This window comes from Delphinapterus leucas, chromosome X, assembly GCF_059928025.1.
Source record: "Delphinapterus leucas isolate spDelLeu-1000000601 "Yukka" chromosome X, BTC_Dleu_Yukka2, whole genome shotgun sequence".
NCBI classification, from domain to species: Eukaryota; Metazoa; Chordata; class Mammalia; order Artiodactyla; family Monodontidae; genus Delphinapterus; species Delphinapterus leucas.
The window spans coordinates 116,384,630-116,408,181 of NC_143150.1; the positions used below are offsets into that span (position 1 = coordinate 116,384,630).

The 23,552-nt window shown below is 48.2% G+C and overlaps 1 protein-coding gene across 3 annotated transcripts in view; it reads left to right on the plus strand.

The window, feature by feature from the left end:
• The first annotated feature begins 5,271 nt into the window (after positions 1 to 5,271).
• The window catches only part of SH3KBP1 (SH3 domain containing kinase binding protein 1), a 343,295-nt gene continuing 325,014 nt past the window's right edge, over positions 5,272 to 23,552 (plus strand). Inside the window, exon 1 of one of the 3 annotated variants that reach the window (XM_030763169.2) lies at positions 5,272 to 5,561. In XM_030763169.2, coding sequence (XP_030619029.1) covers positions 5,558 to 5,561 — 4 coding nt within the window. In that variant the 5' untranslated portion in view covers positions 5,272 to 5,557. The remainder of the gene's footprint in view (positions 5,562 to 23,552) is intronic. The other 2 variants (XM_030763171.2, XM_030763168.2) reach the window with 2 other exon arrangements.

A 23,552-nucleotide genomic window follows, 5' to 3' on the forward strand; every position in this document is an offset into this window, starting at 1 on the left:
TGTCTCCTTTTATATCTGGCTTCTTTCAATTAGCATCAGGTTTTCAAGGATTATCCATGCTGTAGCATGGATCACTGCTTCATTCCCTTTTGTATTCACTCTTAAGAAGATTCAGATTTGAACTCAGTATCTCCTCCCCACCCGCAATGGCTTCCTCCTCCACTTGATTGATCTCTCCGTCTACTCAGCTTCCAAACCAGCTAACAAAATCTTTCTTTCAAATCCTCCATCTGTGTTCCCTACCCTCTCTCCAAATCCACTGCCTCACCAGATCTGTCAAATGTGGTTCACAAACAACTCTAGAACGTGACCTCTCCTTGCAGTCAGTGTCAACGCCATCACATTTCTTGCCTTTAATATCTCTGGCTTGTCCATGGCCTCCTGTTTTCAGGCTCTCCTTCCTCCAGTCCCGCTTCTGTGGGGTGATCAGTTACCTTCCTGAAATCGGTCTGCTTGGAAACCTGTGCTCCTCCCATGGCCGGCAGGGTCTTGTTCACACTGGGCCTGGTGCAGAGACCTCCTCCAATCAGACTTTTGGCCACACTCCCGCCCTTTCCACACAAGCTGCCTTGCAAGATCATCTGTTCCCCAGACTCTGAGCATTCTCACGTGTCCTTCCCTCTGTCTGGAGTGCCGGGGCTCCAACAGAACACCAGTCTGTGATGGGGCCTCTGAGCAATCCCTACTTTTAAATCTTCGTTACTGGTAAGATCAAAAGCTCCCTATTGGGTTTTTTTTTAACTTTTTATTTTATATTGGAGTATAGTTGATTAACCATGTTGTGTTAGCTTCAGGTGTACAGCAAAGTGATTCAGTTATACGTATACATGTATCTATTCTTTTTCAAATTCTTTTCCCATTTAGGTTGTTACATAATATTGAGCAGAGTTCCCTGTGCTATACAGTAGGTCCTTGTTGGTTATCTATTTTAAATATAGCAGTGTGTACATGTCAATCCCAAACTCCCAGTTTATCCCTCCCTCCCTGCCCCCCACCCTTCCCCTCTGGTAACCATAAGTCCGTTCTGTAAGTCTGTGAGTCTGTTTCTGTTTTGTAAGTAAGTTCATTTGTTATCATTTGTTGTTTAGAATCTGCATATATTTGTTTTTCTCTGTCTGACTTACGTCACTCAGTATGACAATATCTAGGTCCATGCATGTTGCTGCAAATGGCATAAAGCCCCCTATTGTTGATTAGCTCCTGTTTAAAAAAATTGGCCTGTCGGGATGGTTTATTCTGATGTTAAACGCCAATTACTCTATTTAAAGTTGTGTATATTTATTACAATGCATATTTCACACACATGATCTTAAATTAATGTCCAATGCATTTGGAAGTTTTTTGGGAATATCACTTGATTCACTTTTTAATTGTGAAAATGCCCTTCTTTGCACAGGACCCCTTGTAATCTTGGGGGGAAGGAGGCCAGGTAGAGTAGGTAGAAAATAGTAGAAACCATATTGTTTGTTAATCTCCTAGGACTGTTCTCCCAATTTCCTATTTTCTTAGACAAAGCAGTGTTGTGAAAAGGATGGAAAACGTTCTTGGCAAGTTAGTCTGTACACTGGGGCTCTTGTTGTGTGTTTTAGATGCAAGTTCCTCTGACTGATCAACTTTGAAGTCAGTTACTCAGGCATTCTTTGGATTTGTTAACAAGAACACCTATTCCTGTTTTATGGTCTGGTGGGAGAGCACATTTCATCTCCTACTTACTTCCTTTGTGTTTTCCTTTACAAAGCAAGCCTTTCCTACAAACTTTGTAAAAATAATCATAGTTTAGTTTTTTAAACAATCTGCTTCTCTGAGTTGATTAGTTTTTATCTCCGTAGAGCTGGTAAAACCAGTTTTCTTAGATGTATTGCGAAGGATTCAATGAAAAAGATAAAATGGGCGATGAGTGGGTCATTCTATGAGTGGTTATCAAGCGGAGTCAACCGGATAGAGCGAGCGAGAAGTTATCTCTGTGGCTTGATCTGGGCAGGTGACCTTTAACTCAGTATGCATGATGCAAAGGAAGGCAGGAAAAGCCTGCCTCAAAACTGTGAGCACGGAGCCTTGACCGCTTGCTCAACATGCTGTCTGCAGGGTTTCTCCTTAAACTTGCACCCACCCATTTGAGAATTTGAGGGGCGTCATGTCCACATTAAACATTACTGTGGTGTTCTCAATGGTGATTTTCTCTTTCCCTCATTTCTTTCTATTTATTAATTGGAATTCCTCAGTAAGGAAGACTTGGCCCCTCTCCCTGACGTATTTACTTATTTAGTCAATTATTTATTTATATCCGTAGGGACAGGACTTTTATTCTTTGGGTTATAATCCAATAAAATCGTTATTTATTTTGTTCCTTGGGTTGTTCCAGCTTTGGCCTTTGGGAGCTCTTTTGATGCCCTTTTGACTTGCCCCGTCATTTTTATTGATCACTTCCTATTTTCTGGCACCATGAGGTTTCTACATTTCTCCATAAAGCTCCTCAGAAGCACCAGATAATGACTGTCTTTTGTAAAGCACTCTGCATGTAATTTATATCAATGTAAAGATGATATTAAAGGTTATCAAAGCAAATTATCATTCATCACATGCAAATTACAGATGTCAAGTCCAAGAGCGAGAGCGTGACAGGCTGTGAGCGCTACACAGGCTCAATGCCTTCCACTGCACCCAAAATGTTATCCCCAACTGAGTGACACAGTGGGGCCTTTTCATGTGACGGCATTTTTAAGTGTGACAGTTCAGCTACTCTCCATTCCCCCAAATGCCTCATTTACTCTGGTAGAAATGGGAGTTCAGTGGGACAAAGATGTGGTATTAAATACGATTGTATTTCTCTAGTCATATTCATGAGATGAATTCACATAATTTGAAATAGTGCACTAATTATTTCTGTTAAAAGATACTTTCGTAAGAGGGAGGCAGGATGAGGAATTATACATCTACTCTTATCAGCAGCTGGATTTGAATCTTGATTTTAACTTTCCTGTGCTAGTCAGCAAAAGTTTCTCAAAGGAGAAATGAAAGGACAATAGGAATAATTCAGAAGAGCCAAACAATAAGTCGGGGGGGGTGGAGGGGAAGGAATGTCCATCTTTATAATTTAGAGCAATTCAAAATGAAAAAAGTCTATAGTGTTATGGATAGAACTGATACAACTTAGTTTACTTAAGGCATTAAAATGAGAGCACAGCTCAGGAACTTTCAAAAATATTGTCGCTGTCAGTTTCTCTTCTGTGATAAAATGACAAATTTGTCCATGTAGGAAGCATACCCAGATCAAGGAGTAGGGACACAGGACTCTGGGTCAAGAAGGAAAACATATGTTCTGAAATAGACCAGAGCCAAAACAAGACACAAAAGTTCAGGTCGTCTGTCTTTGCCGGTCTGAAGCTGGGAGAACAAGTAAAGAAGATTGTCTTCTCCAAGTAGGACAGAGGTGAATCAGATTAAGACAGGACATAAGACACGCTGCTGATGTGTTTTTGTTTTTTTGCCCTACAGAGTTCAGCCACCAGTTTGCTGTTTTAGGGTGGGGTTCAAGGAACAAAAGTCCCAGCAACAGTGGGCCTTAGCCAGGCTCTATGAGTTTCAGTGTTTGTCAGCTCTAAGATCATATCACAAGGTCTCATCGCCCTGATATGCAAGGCATGTAATGAGTGAGGTGCCATGGCGCCTGGAGCAAGTCTAGCTGAGCATTCATCTGTGCCTTCAACGCTTCAGATTCTTAATTTCCATGTTCTTTAATCCCTTCCATAGGAGTCTGTCAGTGATGTCACTACCACTTTCTCAGGAGCCGTGTTGGATGGGTCTTCTGCCCCTTGATTAGTCTCTTGTTTAGATTGCTCTGACACACACACAAAGTACTTAGAAAGATGATGCTATTGAGCTCTTGTTGGTAAAGACCCTGACTTTGAGTATTTTTTTAAGCTAATGAAACAATTATAAGTACACCTTTCTGCAGAAATCCCAGGATGTAACCAATTTACAAGAGTTGCCCCAACATTATAGGTGAGACATGGAGACAGCGTATATTGGGTAAGGGGTCAGCTTTTATTTGTCACTTGTGGATCCACTAACCTTCAGCCTCCTCCATTTTTCAGGGGCTAATAACTTAATTTCTTTAAAAAATTTAATTTCTTTATTGTCTTTATTTTCTCTCTTCCTGAATGTCTCCCATCTATTTCACTATCTCTTCCTACCACCAGATGGTGGAAAGGGAAAAGGAAATAACGAGACGGTAAATGAATGTGGTGGCTGTCAGAGTATGGTGAAAAGTGTGGTAGTGAATGGACCCCAAAAGGAGCTTGTGAGTTACCCGTGAATTACCACGAATTCCGTTTTCATTTTAGTGCCCACTCAAGGGTAGCCAGCCCAGGTCTGGGGATCAATATGGCACAGTGATGCCTGTTGGGGAGGAACTGCCTCAGTGGATTCCTCGGAACATGAGAGCCTGGGAACATCGCTGAGCAATGAACCCCACCTGACCCAGGCATTCGGGTGCGGGGTTAGGGGTCCCTATGAATGTCGGTGTGGGGCGATGCAGCCCACCGGCTTCGTTTCTCTTTCTGCATCTCCATCCCACCACCTCCTACAAGCCGAACTCGCACCTGGCCTGCCGTACCCACGCTGCACTGAAGGGAAATAGCGTTTCTCTCCCTCCATGGGATGAACCCCCTCTCCTTCCCAACAGCCCCCTCTGTGAAGCCTTCTTCTGGGTTGCCTCGACACCCCGGGGTTACCTGTTAGCACACTCAGCAGGTGTTCGACCCCTCACCTTCCCATGGTTTCTCCTCCCCCAGCCTGTGCTCCACTTCACATCGCACCTTCGGGGTCGGCTCCTTCCACCTCCTTTCCCACGTGCCACTACACTCGGACGCGCCTCCCCCGCTCGCTCCCCTCGCTCCTCTCCCTCCCCTCCTCTGGTCTCGAGGAGTCTCGCGGCATTTCCCAGGGCGTTAGACGAGCCGCCGAGGGTGGGGGGCGGCCTCGCGGAGCTGGGTCCCTCCCCACTGGGCGGCAAGGGGGGCGCCGGAGCGCAGCAGTCACAGGGGCGCCCCGGGCGCCAGCCCCGCCCTTGAAGGCCCCGCCCCTCGAAGGCCCCGCCCCTCGAAGGCCCCGCCCCCGCCCCGGCGGTCGCGCGTCCCCGGCAGGCGGAGCCGCAGGAGCATCGCGCCGGCGGCGGCGGTGAGGAGGAGGGGAGAGCGGGCGGCGCGGCCGCTGCTGCCGGGCGCTGGGCTGGGCGGCGCTTTTTTTTTTTTCGCAATTTCCACTGGCGGGGAGCAGGAAACCCGGCGCAGCCGGGCGCAGCGGGCCGCGATGCAGCAGCAGCAGGAGTCGCCCCGGGCCAGCAGCGGCAGCAGCAGCAGAGGCAGCAGCGGGCGGCGCTGAGCCGCCGCGGCCGCCGCTACTAAGGAAGAAGCCGGCCCAGACGCCGCCGCGTCCCTATCCCTGCGCCCACATCCCGGTTCCCCGATTCCCGCGCCCGGGTCCCGGCGCCCCGACCCCCGCGTCCGCCTCCGCTAACTTTCACGCTGCCTCGGCGGCCAGGCCCGGCTCGACGCCAATGGGTGAGTGGGGGGCGCCCGGGTGCCCACCTCAGCCTGGGCGGCGCGCCTGTCCCGGGACCGCGGAGCCGAGGAGGGCGCCCCGGGAGCAGGGCCCCAGCGGGTGACACCGCGGTGGGCATCCTGCCTGCGTCGCGCACCCCCCATTCACTCCCACTCGCGCCCGCGTCTCTGCCGAGCCCGAGCGGCGCCGACGGGAACCCCGCGGGGGCTTGGGCGGAGGATCGCGGGGGCCGGCCCGGGGCGGCTGGGGCTGAGGGATGCGGGGGGTGTGGTTGGCTTTTCGGGTGGGCGGGGAGAGTTTTGGCCATTTTTTCGCCCCCGGCGCGCCTTCCTCTGCGTTGGGGACGCAGGTACCAGAAGCTGGTGGGCTCCGGCCCTGCGCAGGGCTTGATGTGCCCGCCTGGCCTCGCCGCAGGGGAAGCCGGAATCGCGGGGTCTCGGGGCGGCCGGGGGCCGGGTGCCTTTGCGGGGGGATGACGTGGTGGGGGGGGCGGGAAACGCCCCAGTACCCGCCCTGGCGTGCGGTCCTTGGGTCCGGAGCGCCTGACCCGCCTCCCTTAGCGTCCCTCTTCCTCCCAGCCCTGACCCCCTCTCTGCCAGCCTGCATTCCTCCAGCCTGGCAAGCTCTCCGCTCGGTGATGCTCAAAGGCCACTTCCCACATCCTCTAAGTCTGCAGGCTTGGGGAACTGGAAACGGTGATTTAGTCCTTGATTTACTGGTCGAAGATCAGTTCCAAGTAGGCAACTAACTGTGAGGCCCCCTGGGTCCCATCTGGTATAGACCCAGGAGTATTGGAGCCACGTTGCCCAGAGGACCTGGCACTTTATTGGGCAATGGGCTTGAGAGTGCCAGGGCTAATGTTTGGCTCACCCAGGTAATATTCTTGCTGGCAGCCAATCTGTTTTCATGCCTCTGGCAGATTACTTTAGGGTGTTTCTAGGCCAAGCATAGGAAGACTGTAGATTATAATAAATCATAGTGAAGTGAGACCTTTCTGTGTTCAGGTCATAGGATTTAGGTAGGCGAGTCAGACAGTGATCGGCCAGCAGTCTTGGGAGGCTCGTGAAGACAGATGCACTGGAAGTGGGGAGGTTTAACCCTGTCAGTTGTTGACAGGCAAAGTTCAAATCCCATTTGTGGTCATTTGCCATAAATCGTTATCCTTTTCCAAAGTGGTGACGATCTGACGGCCTCTCAACTTCAATGTCACTTTTTTCTCAGTGCCCTTCTCTGATCCCTGCACCACTCCCAGTCTAAATCAGTTCCTTTCTGTTACCCTTTCTCCTTAAAAAAAATTGGCAGTATTACATATTTATTTGAGCTTAACATTTCTGTCTCCTACTGTAAGCTCCATGACCATGGGGACATTGCTGTGTTGCACTGTTTTGCTCAGCACTGTTTTCTTTGGTACCTGGCACAGAGCAGGCCCTAAATAGATATTTATTGAATCAATGAATGAATGAGTGAATGAATGAGGAGGTAGGAAACCCTCCTACTCTATGGAAGGCAGAACACTTAGCTTGGCGCTCTTGTTTTGCTTTGGCACCTAATAAGATGATTTAGTTCATTAACGAAGTATATACTTTAAACATCACCCGTTACTTTCACAACAGATTGGTTTCTCCTGAGGTAACCAAAAATGCTCTTTTGATCACCTTTCGTTTTGGGTGGGTCACCTAAAGGGTTGCACACACAAAAAGATGTTAGATCCAAATGTCTTCTCCTGTGGCTGGACTCTGTTTTCTGTATCTCAGTGGGGGAGAGGATGGAGTTCTGTTTAAGAAGAAACAGACCTGTTTATCATTCAAGTCTGAACTGTTTTCATTATCAAGAACCTCCTAGGAAAATTAGAAAGTGCTTCTGCAGTTTATAGTCGTTTCAGGCTTAATCTTTTTTTTTTTTCTTTGCGGTACGTAGGCCTCTCACTGTTGTGGCCTCTCCCGTTGCGGAGCAGAGGCTCCGGACGCGCAGGCTCAGCGGTCATGGCCCACGGGCCCAGCCGCTCCGCGGCACGTGGGATCCTCCCAGACCGGGGCAGGAACCTGCGTCCCCTGCGCCGGCAGGTGGACCCTCAACCACTGCGCCACCAGGGAAGCCCGGCTTAGTCTTTTTTTTACTGTAACTATTACAGAGTGTGTGTGTGGGGGGGGGGGGCGCCGAAAGTGATTTTCATTTATTTCAGGTGTTAATACTTTGAGGCGCTAAGAGTAAAATGGATGCCGTCATTTAGTTCATGAAAATGTTTAGAGTGGGATTTGAGATGCTGGTAGTAGTTTGGGGGCTAAAGATCACGTGCTGTTTTCTTAAGCATCTTCAGCAGTGTATTTGTGATGAAGTACAGGTATTTAACAATTTATTCTGCATGTCTTCCAGTGGAGACACCTAACAGTGCTGTTTCTGAAGCAGGTGTGTGTGTACACACAGGCACACCCCCCTTCCCCAGTCTCCCGTATCTCTTTGGTTTTCAGAAGATTTGTCCAGTTTATCAATTTGATATACTTCCATTCTTACCGGGTCTGATAAGGATTTTTCCCTTGATGGATAACACAGTAAAGCTGTATTACATAGTCTTTGACCTGAAAAACAACTGCAAAGTATCAAATCTCTAACACTGAAATGAAGCCAGTTAGCTGTGAAATGAATGGCCTCTTACAAAAGCCCAGTCAGAATGTGCCATCTGAGTTTGCGGGGAGATGCCTTCAGTGCCAGATGCAGGGAAAGGGTCTTGTAATTACAGCTGCACAAATAATTATTACCAGTGAAATTTGTGAGTCGTGGAGGATGTGCAAACCCAGCGAAGGATTTCCATTGAAAGAATTCCAGAGTAACAACAAAGTTTGGACTGTCGTTAGCACTGTATCGTATTGGTGGTGCTAGACTGCTTTATGCTAAATCAGCTAAAGCTAAAATGAGTATAACGTTTGCCTCCACTAACAGGCTCCAGTTAGAAATGGAAGAAAAGACTCCACCTTTATCAATCATGACCTTTACTTTACTACCTTCCATCCATCATGGCTGGGGCAAAGCCTTGCTGCCCTCCTGGTTGCACAGACCTTACTTATTTCTTCTCAGATGGCTTCAGTTCTTCTTGTGTTACTGACATTCTCTGATTAACCTTCGTATTTGTAATTGTTGTTTTTTTTTTAAAATATATATTTATTTATTTATTTTTGGCTGCATTGGGTCTTCGTTGCTGCACGCGGGCTTTCTCTAGTTGCAGCGAGCGGGGGCTACTTTTCGTTGCAGTGCTCAGGCTTCTCATTGTGGTGGCTTCTCTTGTTGCAGAGCATGGGCTCTAGGTGCGTGGGCTTCAGTAGTTGTGGCACACGGGCTCAGTAGTTGTGGCTTGCGGGCTCTAGAGCGCAGGTTCAGTAGTTGTGGTGCATGGGCTTAGTTGCTCCGTGGCATGTGGGATCTTCCTGGACCAGGGCTCGAACCCATGTCCCCTGCATTGGCAGGCGGATTCTTAACCACTGCACCACCAGGGAAGTCCCTGTAATTGTTTTAAAGTCAGTGGCACACAGTGGTCAGTATTCATCCATTTATCCATCTATCCGTCCAATATTTATTGACCTCCTGCTTTGTGCCCAGTGTTGTGCCAGCGGCAGGCGCACAGCACACACAGACTTGCCGGCTTCGGCTTCTCAGTCTAGTGGGAGAGGTAGGCTTGAGTGCAGTACTTACAACGATGTGTAATTATAAGCCCAGGTGGGTCTCCTGAAAGGAGATTAGAGAGGGGGGATCTGACTTAGGCTGCAGAGGGGTAAGGACAGTGTCTTTGAGGAGACTGTGTTTGAGTTGAAATGTGCAAGTTGGCTAGGAGCCATCACTGCCCTCCATCTCCCCGCCCCCCCTCAGGAGCACCTGCAGTGGAACAGCCGTGTACCATGGGGACCCGCGGGGCATCACAGCGAGAGGGGGTCAGGAAGGACCACACGTAGCAGTGGGGCCTGTGTCTGGTGCTTTGGGGAGCGTTTAAGGAAGCCGGGTGTCGCTCTGGATTGGATGCTGTCAGGAAGCAGGGGTGAGTCCTGATCAGGCGTCTTAATCTTCTTACACGAGAAGCGGGGAAAACCAGACAAAGGCTGGGATTGGTGAAGAAGCAGCAGTCTCTTCTAGGAGCCAGGACCCAGGGACGTTGGGGTGGTTTGGACAAGTTCCTGTTTTGTCCGTGTTTTGACATGATTACCGAGTGGTCTTGTCAAGTACGTGATGAGTGGGGGCAGCGAGTAGGAGGTGGTAGGGTGGGGAGAGTGGCTATCTAGGTATATTCGGGGGTGACTTCCTTAACATCGGCCAGCTCCAGTCTGGGGACTGTTGTTCAGCATTCAGAGAATGGACAACTCACATGCTCTACCCGGGATAGATCCAGAGGAACAGAACAAGCTGCTGAGAACCAAGAAGCAGCACGGCCCTTAATGGGAAAGGTGCAGGGCAGCAAAGTACTGGAATCCTTTCAGTGTGAGAGAAGGAGGGTCTCTAATGCTGTGGTTCTCAGAATGTGGTCCCCTGGTCAGCTGCTTCAGCCTCCCCAGATCCTGTTAGAGATACCAGTTCTCTGGCCCCAATTCTACCCACTGAGTGGGCAACTCTGAGGGTGGAGCCCAGAAATCTGTGTATTCATGAGCCCTCCAGAGGGTTCTGATGCGTGGTGAAGGTCAAGTGTAGAACCTCATTGCCTTGCAGATGAGAAAGCTGAGGTCCAGAGAGCGCGGGTACATGGGCACTCTGGTCATAAAATAAGATGCTGTTATAAGTGACATAAGACCTCAGAGAAGGAGAAAAAAATGTGCTCCTAGTTCAGAACAAGCCTCTCCTGGAGTTACTAGAACAGTTCAGTGTTGATTCATCCATGAATCCAGTCCAAGCCAAACCACCTCCAGCACCTGGGCATTAGTGACGCTAGCTGGCCCATCTCAGTGTTAGTCACTTGGAGTATCACACAGGTGTTTCCCATCATCCCTTTTTTCCCCTCCATCATCTTTACAAGGGGCATTAAAAATATATTATTAGCATTATGAGGGTTTTTGATATTTGTTTGTGATTTTCTATACCTGGTCGCCTGTATTAGCTTCCAATTGCTGCTGTAACAAATTACCACAAACTTGGTGCCTAAAACACCACAGGTTTATTATCTTGAAGTTCTGGAGTTCAGAGTCCAGCAAGGTTTCATCAGGTTAAAATCTAGATGTTGGCAGGACTGCCTTCCTTCTGGAGGCCTAGGGGAGAACCCCTTTTCTGTTTTTTTTTTCCAGTTTCTAGAGTCTTCCCACATTGCTTGGCTCATGGCTCCCTTCCACCTCCCAGGCCAGCAATGGGCCAGTCACGTCTCTCTCAGTGTATCACTCTGATACTGATTCTTCTGCCTCTCTCTTCCACGTTTAAGGAGGGCATGAGCTGCATTTGTTTGGTCATTGTGTCCCTGTGCCTGGCTCATGGTAAGCCTAAAATTAAGATTGGTTGAGTTCATTATTATTCTTGACCACCTAGCTAACTTCCCCCAGGTGTGTCCTAGACATCTCAAACACAGCCTGCTGCAAACTGAGCTCAGCATTTCTCCTCCATAACACCCATCCTGACTCATTCATTCCCCATGTCGTTGCGGGTATTACCACCTTTCCTGTCATTTCCATTGGTATTCTGCTCATTGCCTTGCCTCTTCTTCCTTCCCCCTGCCCCTATCTCAGCCCCTTCCAAAGGGCAGTCAAGTCCCAAATGTTTCTGGAATTGACCCCATGCCTTGACTGTTCTGCAGATGCTTTTCCATCCTGAATGCCTTAGCAAAGGTTTCATGAAGCTGAGTAGTCACCCTTGCCTTCTGTTCCATGCTTGTTCAGGCCTCTGAGCCTCTCCCATGTCATTCTCTTGACGGGGAATAGATTTCACTCTCTTCTCTGCCTTGTAGTGTCCGTGTATTAGTTTCCTCTTTCTGCTTTAACAAATGACTACAAACCCAGTGGCTTAAAACAACATAAATTTATAATCTTACACTTCTGGGAGTCAGAGATCTAAAATGCGTTTTACTGGGATGGTATCAAAGTGTTGGCAGGGATGTGTTTCCTTCTGGAGGCTCCAGGGGAGAAATCATTTCCTTGCCTTTTCCAGCTTCTAAAGGCAGCCTGCATTCCTTGGCTTGTGGCTTCATCACTCTAGCCTCTGCTTCTGTCCTCACATCTCCTTCTCTCTTACTCTGACCCTCTTGCCTTCATTTTATAAGGACCGTTGTATAATATACTGGGCCCACCCGGATAATCCAGGACACCCTCCTCATCTGAAGACCCTTAGTCACATCTGCAAGGTCCCTTTTGCCATGGAGGGTAGCATATTCACAGGTTCTGGGGACTAGTATGTGGACATTTTGCGGGTGAGTATTATTCAGCCTACCACACCCCTTATTCATCTTTTGAGGCCTGTTCCAAAGGTTTCTGTACAACACTTCGTCTTGTATTAAGTCTGTTCATCTCTGACTGGGTGTCCCCAACTACACTGCCCTGGCTCATTGCCTGGCATACGGTAAGTGCCATATGTTAATGAATGAATGAATAAATGAATAACCCTTTCACCCAAGTACAGTTGCTGTTTGAAATCTCTGAGGCTATTGGCCGCCAGGAGTGTGTGTGCACTTCTGTAAAATCCCCCAGGCAGAGCGTGATGACAAGGTCTGTTTGCTGACAGTTCACGGTGGCCTGCACTGCAGTGGGTGAGAAGGGTAGTGCCACATGTGTCACATGGCTTCAACAAAGAGCTACAAGTTTAAGATAGCAAATTCTCTCTGGCAGTGATTCTCAACCAGGGGCAATTCTACTCCCCCCTCCCAGGGGGACATTTGGCAGTGTCTGGAGGTGGCAGCTGGTGGGGAAGGGGGAGCCTACTGGCATCTGGTGGGCAGAGGCCAGGGACGCTGCTCCACGTCCTGCAAGGCACAGGTAGCCCCACCACGGTTATCCGGCCCCGAGTGCTGGGGAAGCCTGCTCTGGGCGTTACACAGATGGTCAAAGCATCGTTTCCTTCCTTCATCCTCAGCTGCTCTGGAGCATAAGGTTTTCCCCTGTGGCCACGGCCTTTGTTTTATGAATGAACCAAGAAGTCGCTGGAGAGCAGGACTCTTTGGCACTTCTTCACCATCACCGTTTCGTCCTTTGCGTAGAAAGTGTCTTAATACAGCTCTCGACCCCCTTGTGTCCATACCTGGGTCGTGAAGGTGTTGAACTTGCTTCTTGCATGCGTGGCTCCCCTGATGTTTTGCCTTCCTAGGGGGATGTGCTTATGTGCTGGGTGACAGGTGATGAGTCCTTTTGCCACCCACGCATGGGTCCCTGGAGCCGAAATGCTGGCAGGGCCCTTGGCAGTCATGGCCCACACCCTCAGATGATGGAACTGAGACTCAGAGAGGCAAAGTGACATGAGCCCCCAGCTGCAGAACCCAGCTCCCTTTCAATGTGAGAGAGCCAGCCACCTGTATAGGTGCTCAATAATTATCAGGCTCCCGCTTCCCCCCAGTGAGGTGCTTTCTGCAGCCTGTTTCCCTGGTAAGTTTTTTTAAACAGCTTTATTGAGATATTACTCAGATATCATACAGTTCACCCATCTAAAGTGTGCAATTCAATTTTTTTTGTATATCACATTCATTTTTATTTTTAAATATTTATTTATTTTTGGCTGCGTTGGGTCTTCGTTGCTGCGCGCGGGCTTTTCTCTAGTTGTGGCGAGCGGGGGCTACTCTTCATTGCGGTGTGTGGGCTTCTCATTGCAGTGGCTTCTCTTTTTGCAGAGCACGGGCTCTAGGCGGGCTTCAGTAGTTGCAGCATGTGGGCTCAGTAGTTGTGGCTCACGGGCTCTAGAGCGCAGGCTCAGTAGTTGTGGTGCACGGGCTTAGTTGCTCTGCTGCATGTGGGATCTTCCCCACATTCATGTTTAAAATTATGGTAAAACATACATAACAGAATTTGCCGTTCTAACCATTTTTAAGTACACAGCTTAGTGGCATGACGTACATTCCCAGTGTTGTGCAACCAGCACCACTATCTATTTCGAAAACTTTTTCATCACCCCTCCCTGTGAGTTTCTAACTGGAAGGTTAGGATCCGTGTCCCCTGGAGGGGTTCCTGGACCACTCAGCCATTTTGGGGAACACATGGTAGAAGCCCAAGGATCCCAGTTAAGATTCCAAAGGAATACAGGAAAAGAGAAAGTATGGTTTTGTTGTTTTTTAATGGTTTTCGCTGATGTTTCCTCTGGGGCGGTACTTCATTTTTGCTCTGTCCCTCCACACAGCTCCGTTGGTTCCATCCCTTTCATCCTGTGGGGGAATTCTGATTTTCTTTCTACATCCTGAAGCACTTGTGAGTTAGTTGCTCCGGCAACTTCCTTGGCAGTTACTGGGCTCCATTAAGAATATTTCAAATGTGGGAGAAAAGACTGCGGTGCCAAACTGGTCTCTGGAATCCACACGTGGAGACTTGATGGAGTGCCACGTTTCTTTGCTTCTGTTCCTTCAGCTGGCAAAGGTACACCAGCAACTGGTTGGTGATGAGCGCTTGGTTTTCAACTTGATTGTTCTTTTATGGGTAAACATCTTACAGGCAGTCCTGTACATTAGGGGACACTTAAACAAAGCCAAATGGAGCTCGTGGACCTTACCTCACTAGTAAACTATGCTTACAGTTAGGCTCAGGAGGAAAAAACACTGATAACAACAACAACAAAAAATCCTGGGATATTTGTCCTTCCTGAATGGTATTCAGTTGGCAAGAAAAGCCCAGTAAAGGCCTCAGCTTATTTCCTTCCAGTGGCCTGGGAAGTGGTGGGGCCACTGCAGGAGTCTGGTCTGTCCCCAGGCTCAGGGGACAGAGCGGCAAGATGAAGTGCTATCCAATTCATGCTGCTGGTTCTTCCTCAGTGTCTTGGATTAAATACTATAAATATTTTAGTACTGATTAATTACTCATTTTGCATAACAAATCTAAGTCCTTAAGCACCCAAGTGCAGCATGTATAAACAGTTGAAAATACCAGCTCTTTAAACTTCAACTTCCTACCAGTCAGTGTTCAAACATCAGCCCTTGTGTTTTTGCCAGATTTTTCTGGACTCTTCTAGACTTGGAGGACTTGGGGCCCAGTTCTAGGTCTGGTCCTGTGGGGCTGCACCAGTTTTATCCATGGCACGCCCACTCCCTGTGTGAAAAGCCTTTAATTAGTTTAGTGTCCTCTCTAATTATTCCAGCTAGTTCTCATTTTTGTGCCTGGGGCTAGAAGGAGGTGCTTGAACCTTGTTTGGGATGAGAGCTGGGAAAGTCTGCCCTGGCTTCGCTTTTCCCCGCCCCACAGCCAGCTTCTCCGTGGATCCGCATCTTCTGCGCCAGACCCTTCTGGATGCTACCTTTGGCTACCTTCTGCTTGAGTAGTTTCCGTGCTCACTTGGCGAAATTCACTGGTCATGAATAACTTTGTAAACGGGCTTTGCCTTTCTCCTATTTTGATCATTAAAAACACACACACACACAGACACACACACACACACAAAAACCTCTTGACAACTTGAACAAAATGGGACAGTTTTCACCATTTAACCAGTGATTTCTCAGTGGCCCTTTGTTCTCAATAAAATATTAGATGGAGCACAGAGGTGCAAACCCAAAGATGTCCGTCAATTAGCTCATCAGTGGTACCTAAGGCAGGTTGGGCAACGTGTTTGTTAATTGACAGTGACCTTTTTTTTTTTTTTTGGCTTAATTGCTACCTTTGTCGGGAAAGAAATGAAATGAAAGTAGTTAGCTTTGGGTGGGGGGCAGGTCGAGAGGGGAGAAGGCAGGTAGGTGTGTCACCAGTTGAAGAAACAATTTGAAAGGGGCTGTAGTTTGCCCTGTTTCATGTTTGCTGGGCAGAGACACTGCAGCTGCTTGCCAGAGAAGTGTTTAAATTGTTTTTTAGAGTTAGTTTTTAGAATAGGTTATACATCCACATGACTGAAAATTCACAAGGTGAACAGTGGTCACTAAAAAGTCTCCTTCCCATCCCAGTCCTCCGGCTATCCAGTGACTCTCCCCATATACTGTTGATATTTCCCGTGAATTCTTCCAGGGAGACTTGGTGCCTATACCAGCAGATAGGTATTTCTGTTATCCTCCCGCCCTCTCCACTTCACTTCTTGATTAATTGACGATGGGAGGACTTTCTAGCTGGTGATCTTTTCCCCTGGGGATGTGCATGGGAACCCCGTGCCTGGGTTCTCCCCATCCGACTTTGGTGGGGAGACAGGTGGATTGTGGAAGCGTTCTCCAGGAAATTCTGCCGTGCACTCCTGATCTCAACTGAGCTGGGTGCTGAACTGGTAGAAACTTGATCCTGGATCTTACACGATCTCGACCTCACTTCTGAACTGAGTTAGGAGATGTCTTCCCACTTCGATGTCGTGTGTGTAGTAAGGACTTTCTTCAAGTGAGGAAGCCAAGCAGAGCCTGCTAATCTGAAAAATGGGCTTATTCTGGGGCCACAGGGGCCTCTCGTGTAGCCCAAAGGCCCCAAGGAGTCCCAGAACCAGGGATGGGCCAGCTGCCCGGTGTGCCCTTCTGCCATCTCTCCTCCCTGCCCCTGTCCCCTTTCTTTTTTTCTTTCTTTTTATTTTTTTGCGGTACGCGGGCCCCTCACTGTTGTGGTCTCTCCCGTTGCGGAGCACAGGCTCCGGACGCGCAGGCTCAACGGCCATGGATCACGGGCCCAGCCGCTCCACGGCGTGTGGGATCTTCCCGGACCGGGGCACGAACCCGTGTCCCCTGCATCGGCAGGCGGACTCTCAACCACTGCACCACCAGGGAAGCCCACTGTCCCCTTTCTTTGTGCAGTCACTCACGGGGTACGTGCCACAGTTCCAACTTCTTGTTCAGAGTTACTTGATTCGATCCCAGTTCCAGATTCCCATTAGGGTGACTCCGAGCCCCATGGAGGGTGTCGCCCCCTGGAGACACACAAGTGGCTTTTGTTCTCCCACATCTGTGAGGCAAGGGACTGCCCGGTTCCAGTCCTGTGTCAGTGTTTAAGGAGGGCCTCCTCGGTGCCAGGTGAATGCTAGGTGCTGGGACAGTCCTGACCAGAACGCAGCCCTGTCCCTCGGGGATGGGGATGTCTGGGGGCCACTCCTGGGGCAGGTGCTCTACATGCGGATGCTTGAAAGCCATAAGCCAGCATACCTGAAGGTGCCCTGTGCCCACTTTTCCTGGCTTTCTCTTGACAAAGGGGCGGTTAGTGTGAGGTGGTGCCTTCAAGGGTGATCCGGCCACCTTTGGAGTCCCCCTCACAAGGCTCCCCTGAGGGGCGGCTCCTGGCCTTGCTGGGCACCGATATGCTTCCGAGCAAATCACGGCTGTTTTTACCCTTTGAGACCCTGAGTCGTGTGACTGATCTTGGTTTTTCCTTTTGAGTTGGCACCACTTAAAAAAGTGTGGATGTGACTTTGGGGGCACTTGGAGGGGTCGATGCATTTGTGACAGGGGGCAGGGTGCATTTGTAACATTGTCTGGCTCTTTTAGGGAGCCTGTGGGTTTTTAAATGGAGGAAAAGATGAAGACGTGAAAAACAGCCACCGCCTGGCCTGGTGAGTTAACCGCTGGAGCCGGGTGATGTCGGTGAAGGGGGCAGGGGACTGTGGCTGCTGTGTCCGCTGTCTGCCTCTCTCCGCCGTCCCGCCTTCTCTCTTCTCTTTTTCTCCTCTGTCCCCTCCCCTCCCCCACCCCTCCCCACACCTCTGTACCCCCACTTTCCATTTCTCCCCAACTTTCTCTTCCCTCCAGCCTTCTCTCTCCCCTCACTGCCCACCCACCCATGCCTGACCCTCCCTCCTGCTCTTTCTCTCTCCACTTCCCTTCGGCCCCCCCCCCCCCGGTTTTGCCCCTCCCCCCCTCCTTCACTCTCTCTTTCTCATACCCTCCCCCCTCCTCCCCACCCCTCCTCACCCATCCCCGTGTCTGTCCCCCTTCTCCTCCAGGTCCCTCTGTCCACACCTTCTCCCCGCCTCACCCCCTGCTTGCTCTTCCCCCTTCCTACTAAGTCCCTCCTCCTCACCCCCCACTTGCTTCTCCCCCTTCCTACTAAGTCCCTCCTCTTCCTCCTCTTTCTCCTCCCTGTCTTCCCACCCCTCCACCTCCCCATCCCCCTCTGTCCCCAAACTCCCCCTCTCTCCCCCTCTTTCTTTCCCTCAGTCCCTCTCTCTTCTCTCCTCTCCCCCATCTCTCCCTCCCCCAGCTCTCTCCCTTGAACACCCCCCTTCCCTCTCTGGTCTCTTGCCCCCCTCTGCCTACACTCTCTCCCTCAAGCCCCTTTCTCTCCTGAAATCCCCCCTGCCTCACAGCCCTCCTATTTCTCCCTCTAAGCCCTGCCCACATGGTACTGCCCCTGCCTCAGCATCTTCAGCTGATAGCACCGCCTCCTTTGCGCTGCTGGAGCTGGGTGAAGCTCGTGTATTCAGTGCAGTCTAAGGTCAAGATGGCCACATGAGGATGTGCGGGAAGGGCTTCTGCCCACTCCTCAGGGACCGGGTGACCAGCTCCCCTGCCATTGAGGGCGGTTGTCTTAAAGGATAACCTCTTCTCCTATGATGGTATAGAGGGCTCCATCCCTGACCGAGGGGAGGGGCAGATTCTAGGATGGGTGTGTCTTATTCTAGTTCCAATATTGTCTAACCTTGAAAAAAATTTTTGTTATAAATATATAGTGACTCTATAATAGAGTTTAGAAAATAGGAAGCGGGAAAATTTATTATTATTATTTTTTGCTGTATGCCTAGTTCTTCCCTTCCTGTTACCCTCTAGACTCAGTAAAATCCTCTTTAAATAATGTCTTCTGGTCCCAGCCACACGGCAGAGTATTAAGGGGAGGTCATGGTGGTGGCCATGTCGATGCCTAAGAGCCCTGCAAAGTCAAAGGAGTCTGGAAGTAAGAGAATTTAAATCAAGCCCTCATACAGTACCCCAGTACAACCACTTTCATTTTATTTTGGTGTATGTCTTTTTAGACTTATTACTATATACTTGAAGATAATGTAATATATGGATAATATTAATATATGTAGTATATATAATTGTACATCCTGGTTCTTTTGTTTGTTTGTTCGTTTTTACTTCATAGTCATCTCCAAAGCTAGTGTTTGTAGTAGCTGAGTATGTGAGTTCCTGAATCTTAACTTATGTAACCATTTCCCTACCATCTGAGTATTTAGGTTGCTTCCATAATCTTGATATTATAAGTAAGGATGGCGTGGACACTATTTTCCTTTTTATCCTTTAAGGAAATCGGGTTGTACACAGGGTGACATTCCACATCCATTCTTTGTTTCCGTAGCCTCCACATGACTGGAGTGGCCCATGCTGATGAATATGATGGTAAGGCCATGAGAGTCATTACATGTGCATTGGCAGGGTACTTGCCATTCCTGTGTTTGCTTTCAGTTTTAGTTCAAGAAACTCTGCTCATATGGCTTATCATCCCTTCTATGCTGTGTGTGTGTGTGTGTGTGTGTGTGTGTGTACGCGCGCGCGCGCGCGTGTGTGAGTGACAGAGACAGAGAGAGGGGAGAGAGGGAGACATCTCTGAAGGAGACTGCTGGTGGGGCTTTCCTATTCCACAACGCGTTCGTATTCATCACGCCATTCTGAGATGATTAATCCTGGTTCAGTGCTCAGGCATGAGAATAGGGAATACACAGTGAAAGGTAAAACCCTCAAGGACTTGGTTCCTTCTCTTCTCTTTCTTTCCCCCTTCCCTCCCTCCCTCCTTCCACTTCACACCCAGACTGGTATTTTAAAGGGATTTTTGTTTTCCAGAACCACAGGGAGAATTGCGTCCCAAAGGCCCTGTGTCCTCAATGGGACTTCACGTTTGGCTGGGATATGGGTCCAACTCCCATGCTGACGAGGGAAAGGTCGTGGCTGTGATAACCGTCCTGTGATTTCCTAGCTTAGCTTTGTGTCATTGTGATACACTCCCCTGAAAAAATTGGGCTTTTGGCTTCAAAGGGCATCAGATAAGGGTGGCTAGAACCCCAGGATCCAGGCTGGGAGAACCATCTCGAAGCCTGCCTTCTTGACGCATCAGTTTTGTTAACGCACAGCACTGTGTAAAGCATTCGTTCCTCAACCACCATGTGCATGTCAAATGCCTGCTCGTGTACCTGGCCACAAAGGAGCTGAATATTTATGATGCCCTTTCAAGGCCAACTGTCTGTGAAAGTTTTAAACTTTATAATAACACGTGTTAGGAAACCTTGGTAGCTAAAGGGTACCGTATCCTTTCTCCCTTTGTTTCAGTTTCAAATTATGAACATAACTGGCCTGCACTGGCAGGACAAACAAGACACTTGATTCAGTACTGCCGTATATTGGAATTCAGTTAGATTCTACAAGTCTTTATTGAGCGCCTGTTAGGTGTGAGATCCGATAACCTGAGGGACTTGGAGATATCTAAAGCTCATCTCAATGACACATTTTCGCTAACTTTCATTTCCCTAGTCGCGTGGGAGATTGTGATGTGATCATTTCACGAACCACACGATGAAATAAGCAGTTAAACCAAAGGGTGTTTGTTTGAACAAGTTTTGTTTCTCCCCAAAGAAGGAAAGATATCCATTTGAGGAACACACATCCAGTTAGAAGACAGCTCTCTGAGATAACAGTTGTTAGTCAGTGTCTCTGAAACTCCCTCCTCACTGCAGGTCTAGAGAAACCAAAGAGAACAGTCTTTCTCAAATGAGTAAGGCTGAAGTTCCCTTCACCAGGGAAGTATTTACCAAGAAACCCTCTTTTGCCTTGAACTTTAAAAAATGTTTATTAGCTTTTATTTATTTACTTAATTGCAGTAAAATATACATAACAGAAAATTTACCACTGAAGTCTTTTTTTTTATTGTGGTAACATATATGGAACCTAAAATTTACCATCTTAACCATTTTTAAGTGGACAGTTCAGTGGCATAAAGTACATTCACGTTGTTGTACAGCCATCACCACCATCCATCCACAGAACTCTTTCCATCTGGCAAAGCAGAGACTCCATATCCCTTAAACAGCAACTCCCCGTTTGCCTCTCCCCCCCAGCCCTTGGCAACCAGCATTCTCCTTTCTGTCTCTATGAGCTTGACTCCAGGGACCTCATTTAAGTGGACTCACACAGTGTTTGTGCTTTTGTGTCTGGCTTATTTCACCTAGCGTGGTGTCTTCAAGGTTCATTCATGTTGAAGCGTGTGCCAGAATTTCATTCTTTTTTAATTACCTTAAACTTTTCAATATTGATGCTTCTTGAAAAATAGGCACTTAACTAGATACAGACTCCTTTTGCTTTTAGCTCATTTGGAAGTATAAACCTGTAACAGATTCACAAATTAAGGATAAATTAACCCAATAAAGCTCAAATCAACACTAATAAGAGACACAATGACATGCTTCAGTGATGCCATTGTTGCTGACGAGGCGGCAAGGCACACATGCTGTGGTGCAGTCTTTTGAGTTCACTTGGTTGTCTTGTCTCTTCTCTATTTGAACCAATGTGAGAATCCTTCCTTCACACAGTGCTCTCTGAGACCTTTTCACGGGGGTGCTGTGCATTAGAACCGGTTTTGAAAGCTGATAGGATATTTGATACACACAGACCACATGTCCTGTGGACAGCGTGTAGCATCAGTATAAAATACGTACTCAGGCACCCATCCCTCAACATGTGCTCTGGCTCCATCCTCTCCTCCTGCCTTCTCTGGAGGACACAAGCATCAGGAGCCTTTTAAAATATCATCTTTTCCTTCTTTTTAAGAAATAGTTTGATCATTTCCATATGTATCTCCTAAAAACATATTGTCTGGTTTTGCTTGGTTTTAGTTTTATATAACCGGCATCCACACCACACAGAGACTTGTGACTTGCTGTCTCTCATTTTGTACTTCATTTCTTTTCCCTGTCTGATCTTCCATTGTTTGAATGTGCCATTGTATCTTTTCCCTTTCCCCTGGTGATGGACTTTTGCATTGTTTCCCATTTTTGCTACTATGAATGGACGTCCTATCACCATGCTGGTCAATGTCTCCAGGTGCCCGTGTGAAATACGTTTTTGAAAGGTGTATGACAAGGAGTGATTTTGCTGGGTTGCAAGTTGCTGGATTTCGAAAGTGGTTGTACCAGCATGTTCCCAACAAAGGAGTGGACGAATAAACTAATGAATGAAGGAGAGAACGCTGTATTCATTGAAGGAGAGAGGATGTGAGCTTTAGAAGAGAATGCCTATTGGTTTTCACAATGTGTGTTCCCAGAGTGTAAACATTTCTGCTGCTCCCATTCTGCCCAGCATTTGGTGTCCCTGCCTCTGTCGTCATGTCTCCTTTTCTGGCTCTTCAGCCTCCCTCTTCCATCTTTTAAAGACCCTTGTGATTACATTGGGCTCACCCAGGTAATCCAGGATAATCTCCTCATCTCAAGATCCTCAACTTAATCGCATCTGCATAGTCCCTTTTGCCAGGTTAGGTCACATACTCACAGGTTCTGGGAATTAAAATGTGGGCATATTGCGGGGGGGAGGAGGCATTATTACGTCTACCATGGAGGGAGGGAAGCGTTCCATTTCTAAAAGGAGGAAGGCGATACTGGGAGATAATGATTAGTCTCTGCTGTATTATATGACTGTGTTTTTGCCCATCTCATGCCTGTGGATAGATTTTAAAAGTATTAAATTGTCAGAGCTGGTGAACTTGCTGAAGATGGGACTTTGTTTTCTCATACTTTGTGGTTCTTGGGGTTCACGTGTCTAAATCACAAAAGCAAACTATTTTTTTAAAAAATACATTTATTTATTTATTTATTTACGGCTCTGTTGGGTCTTCCTTGCGGTGTGCAGGCTTCTCATTGTGGTGGCTTATCTTGTTGTGGAGCACGAGCTCTAAGTGCGTGGGTTTCAGTAGTTGCGGCATGTGGGCTCAGTAGTTATGACTCATGGGCTCTAGAGCGCAGGCTCAGTGGTTGTGGCACACGGGCTTGGTTGCTCTGCGACATGTGGGATCTTCCCGGACCAGGGCTCAAACCTGTGTACCCTGCATTGGCAGGTGGATTCTTAACCACTCTGCCACTAGGGAAGTCCAACGCAAACTATTTTTGAGGCCTACATCCTTTGTCACGAGTGAGTGTCCTCTGTGCATCTTCCGTTGGCCGCATTCCTTTCCTGAAGGCCATTTCCAAGTGCTGTTCTGCTTGTAGTTTCCTCGGAGAAGCTAACAGAGCCAGAAGCATCACTAGGATTAAATAAATGGTGAGTGTATTTATTGGCACAGAGTAGGGGCTCAAATGAGTTACACATATATAACAACAAAAGGCCACACTGGCACACTGCCAGAACCCCCTCATGTATAAAGACCCCCTCATCATACATTTTATGCACACAGTAGGTGCACTGATCAAATACCTTCCCGGTACCTTTTGACCCTCCATCTTGTGTGTTCATCTGCTTTCTGTGTGTGTGTGTGTGTGTGTGCGTGTGTGTGTGTGTGTGTGTGTGTGAGAGAGAGAGAGAGAGAGAGAGATACAGAGAGAAGCAGACAGAGACAAAAACATACACACACATACACTCACAGATTTTCTTGGCATGTGCTATGAACTGAATGTTGAATGTTTTTGTTCCTATAAAATTCATATGTTGAAACCCTAAATCCCAAATGTGATGGTATTTGGAGGCAGGGCTTTTGGAAGGTTATTAGGTCATGGGGCTGGAACCCTCATAATGGGATTAGTGCCCTTTCAAGAAGAGACAGGAGAGAGCTTGCTTCCTCTCTCCCTCTCCCTCCCCCGCCCACCTCTCTCCCACCCCTCCTTCCCCCTACTCATCCCACCATATGAGGGAACCAGGAAAAGCGTTCTCACCAGAACCTGACATGCTGGCACCCTGATCTTGAAGCGTAACCCTCCAGAACTGTAAGGAATACATGTTTGTTTAAGTCACCTAGTCTATGGTATTCTTGTTCTAGCACCCC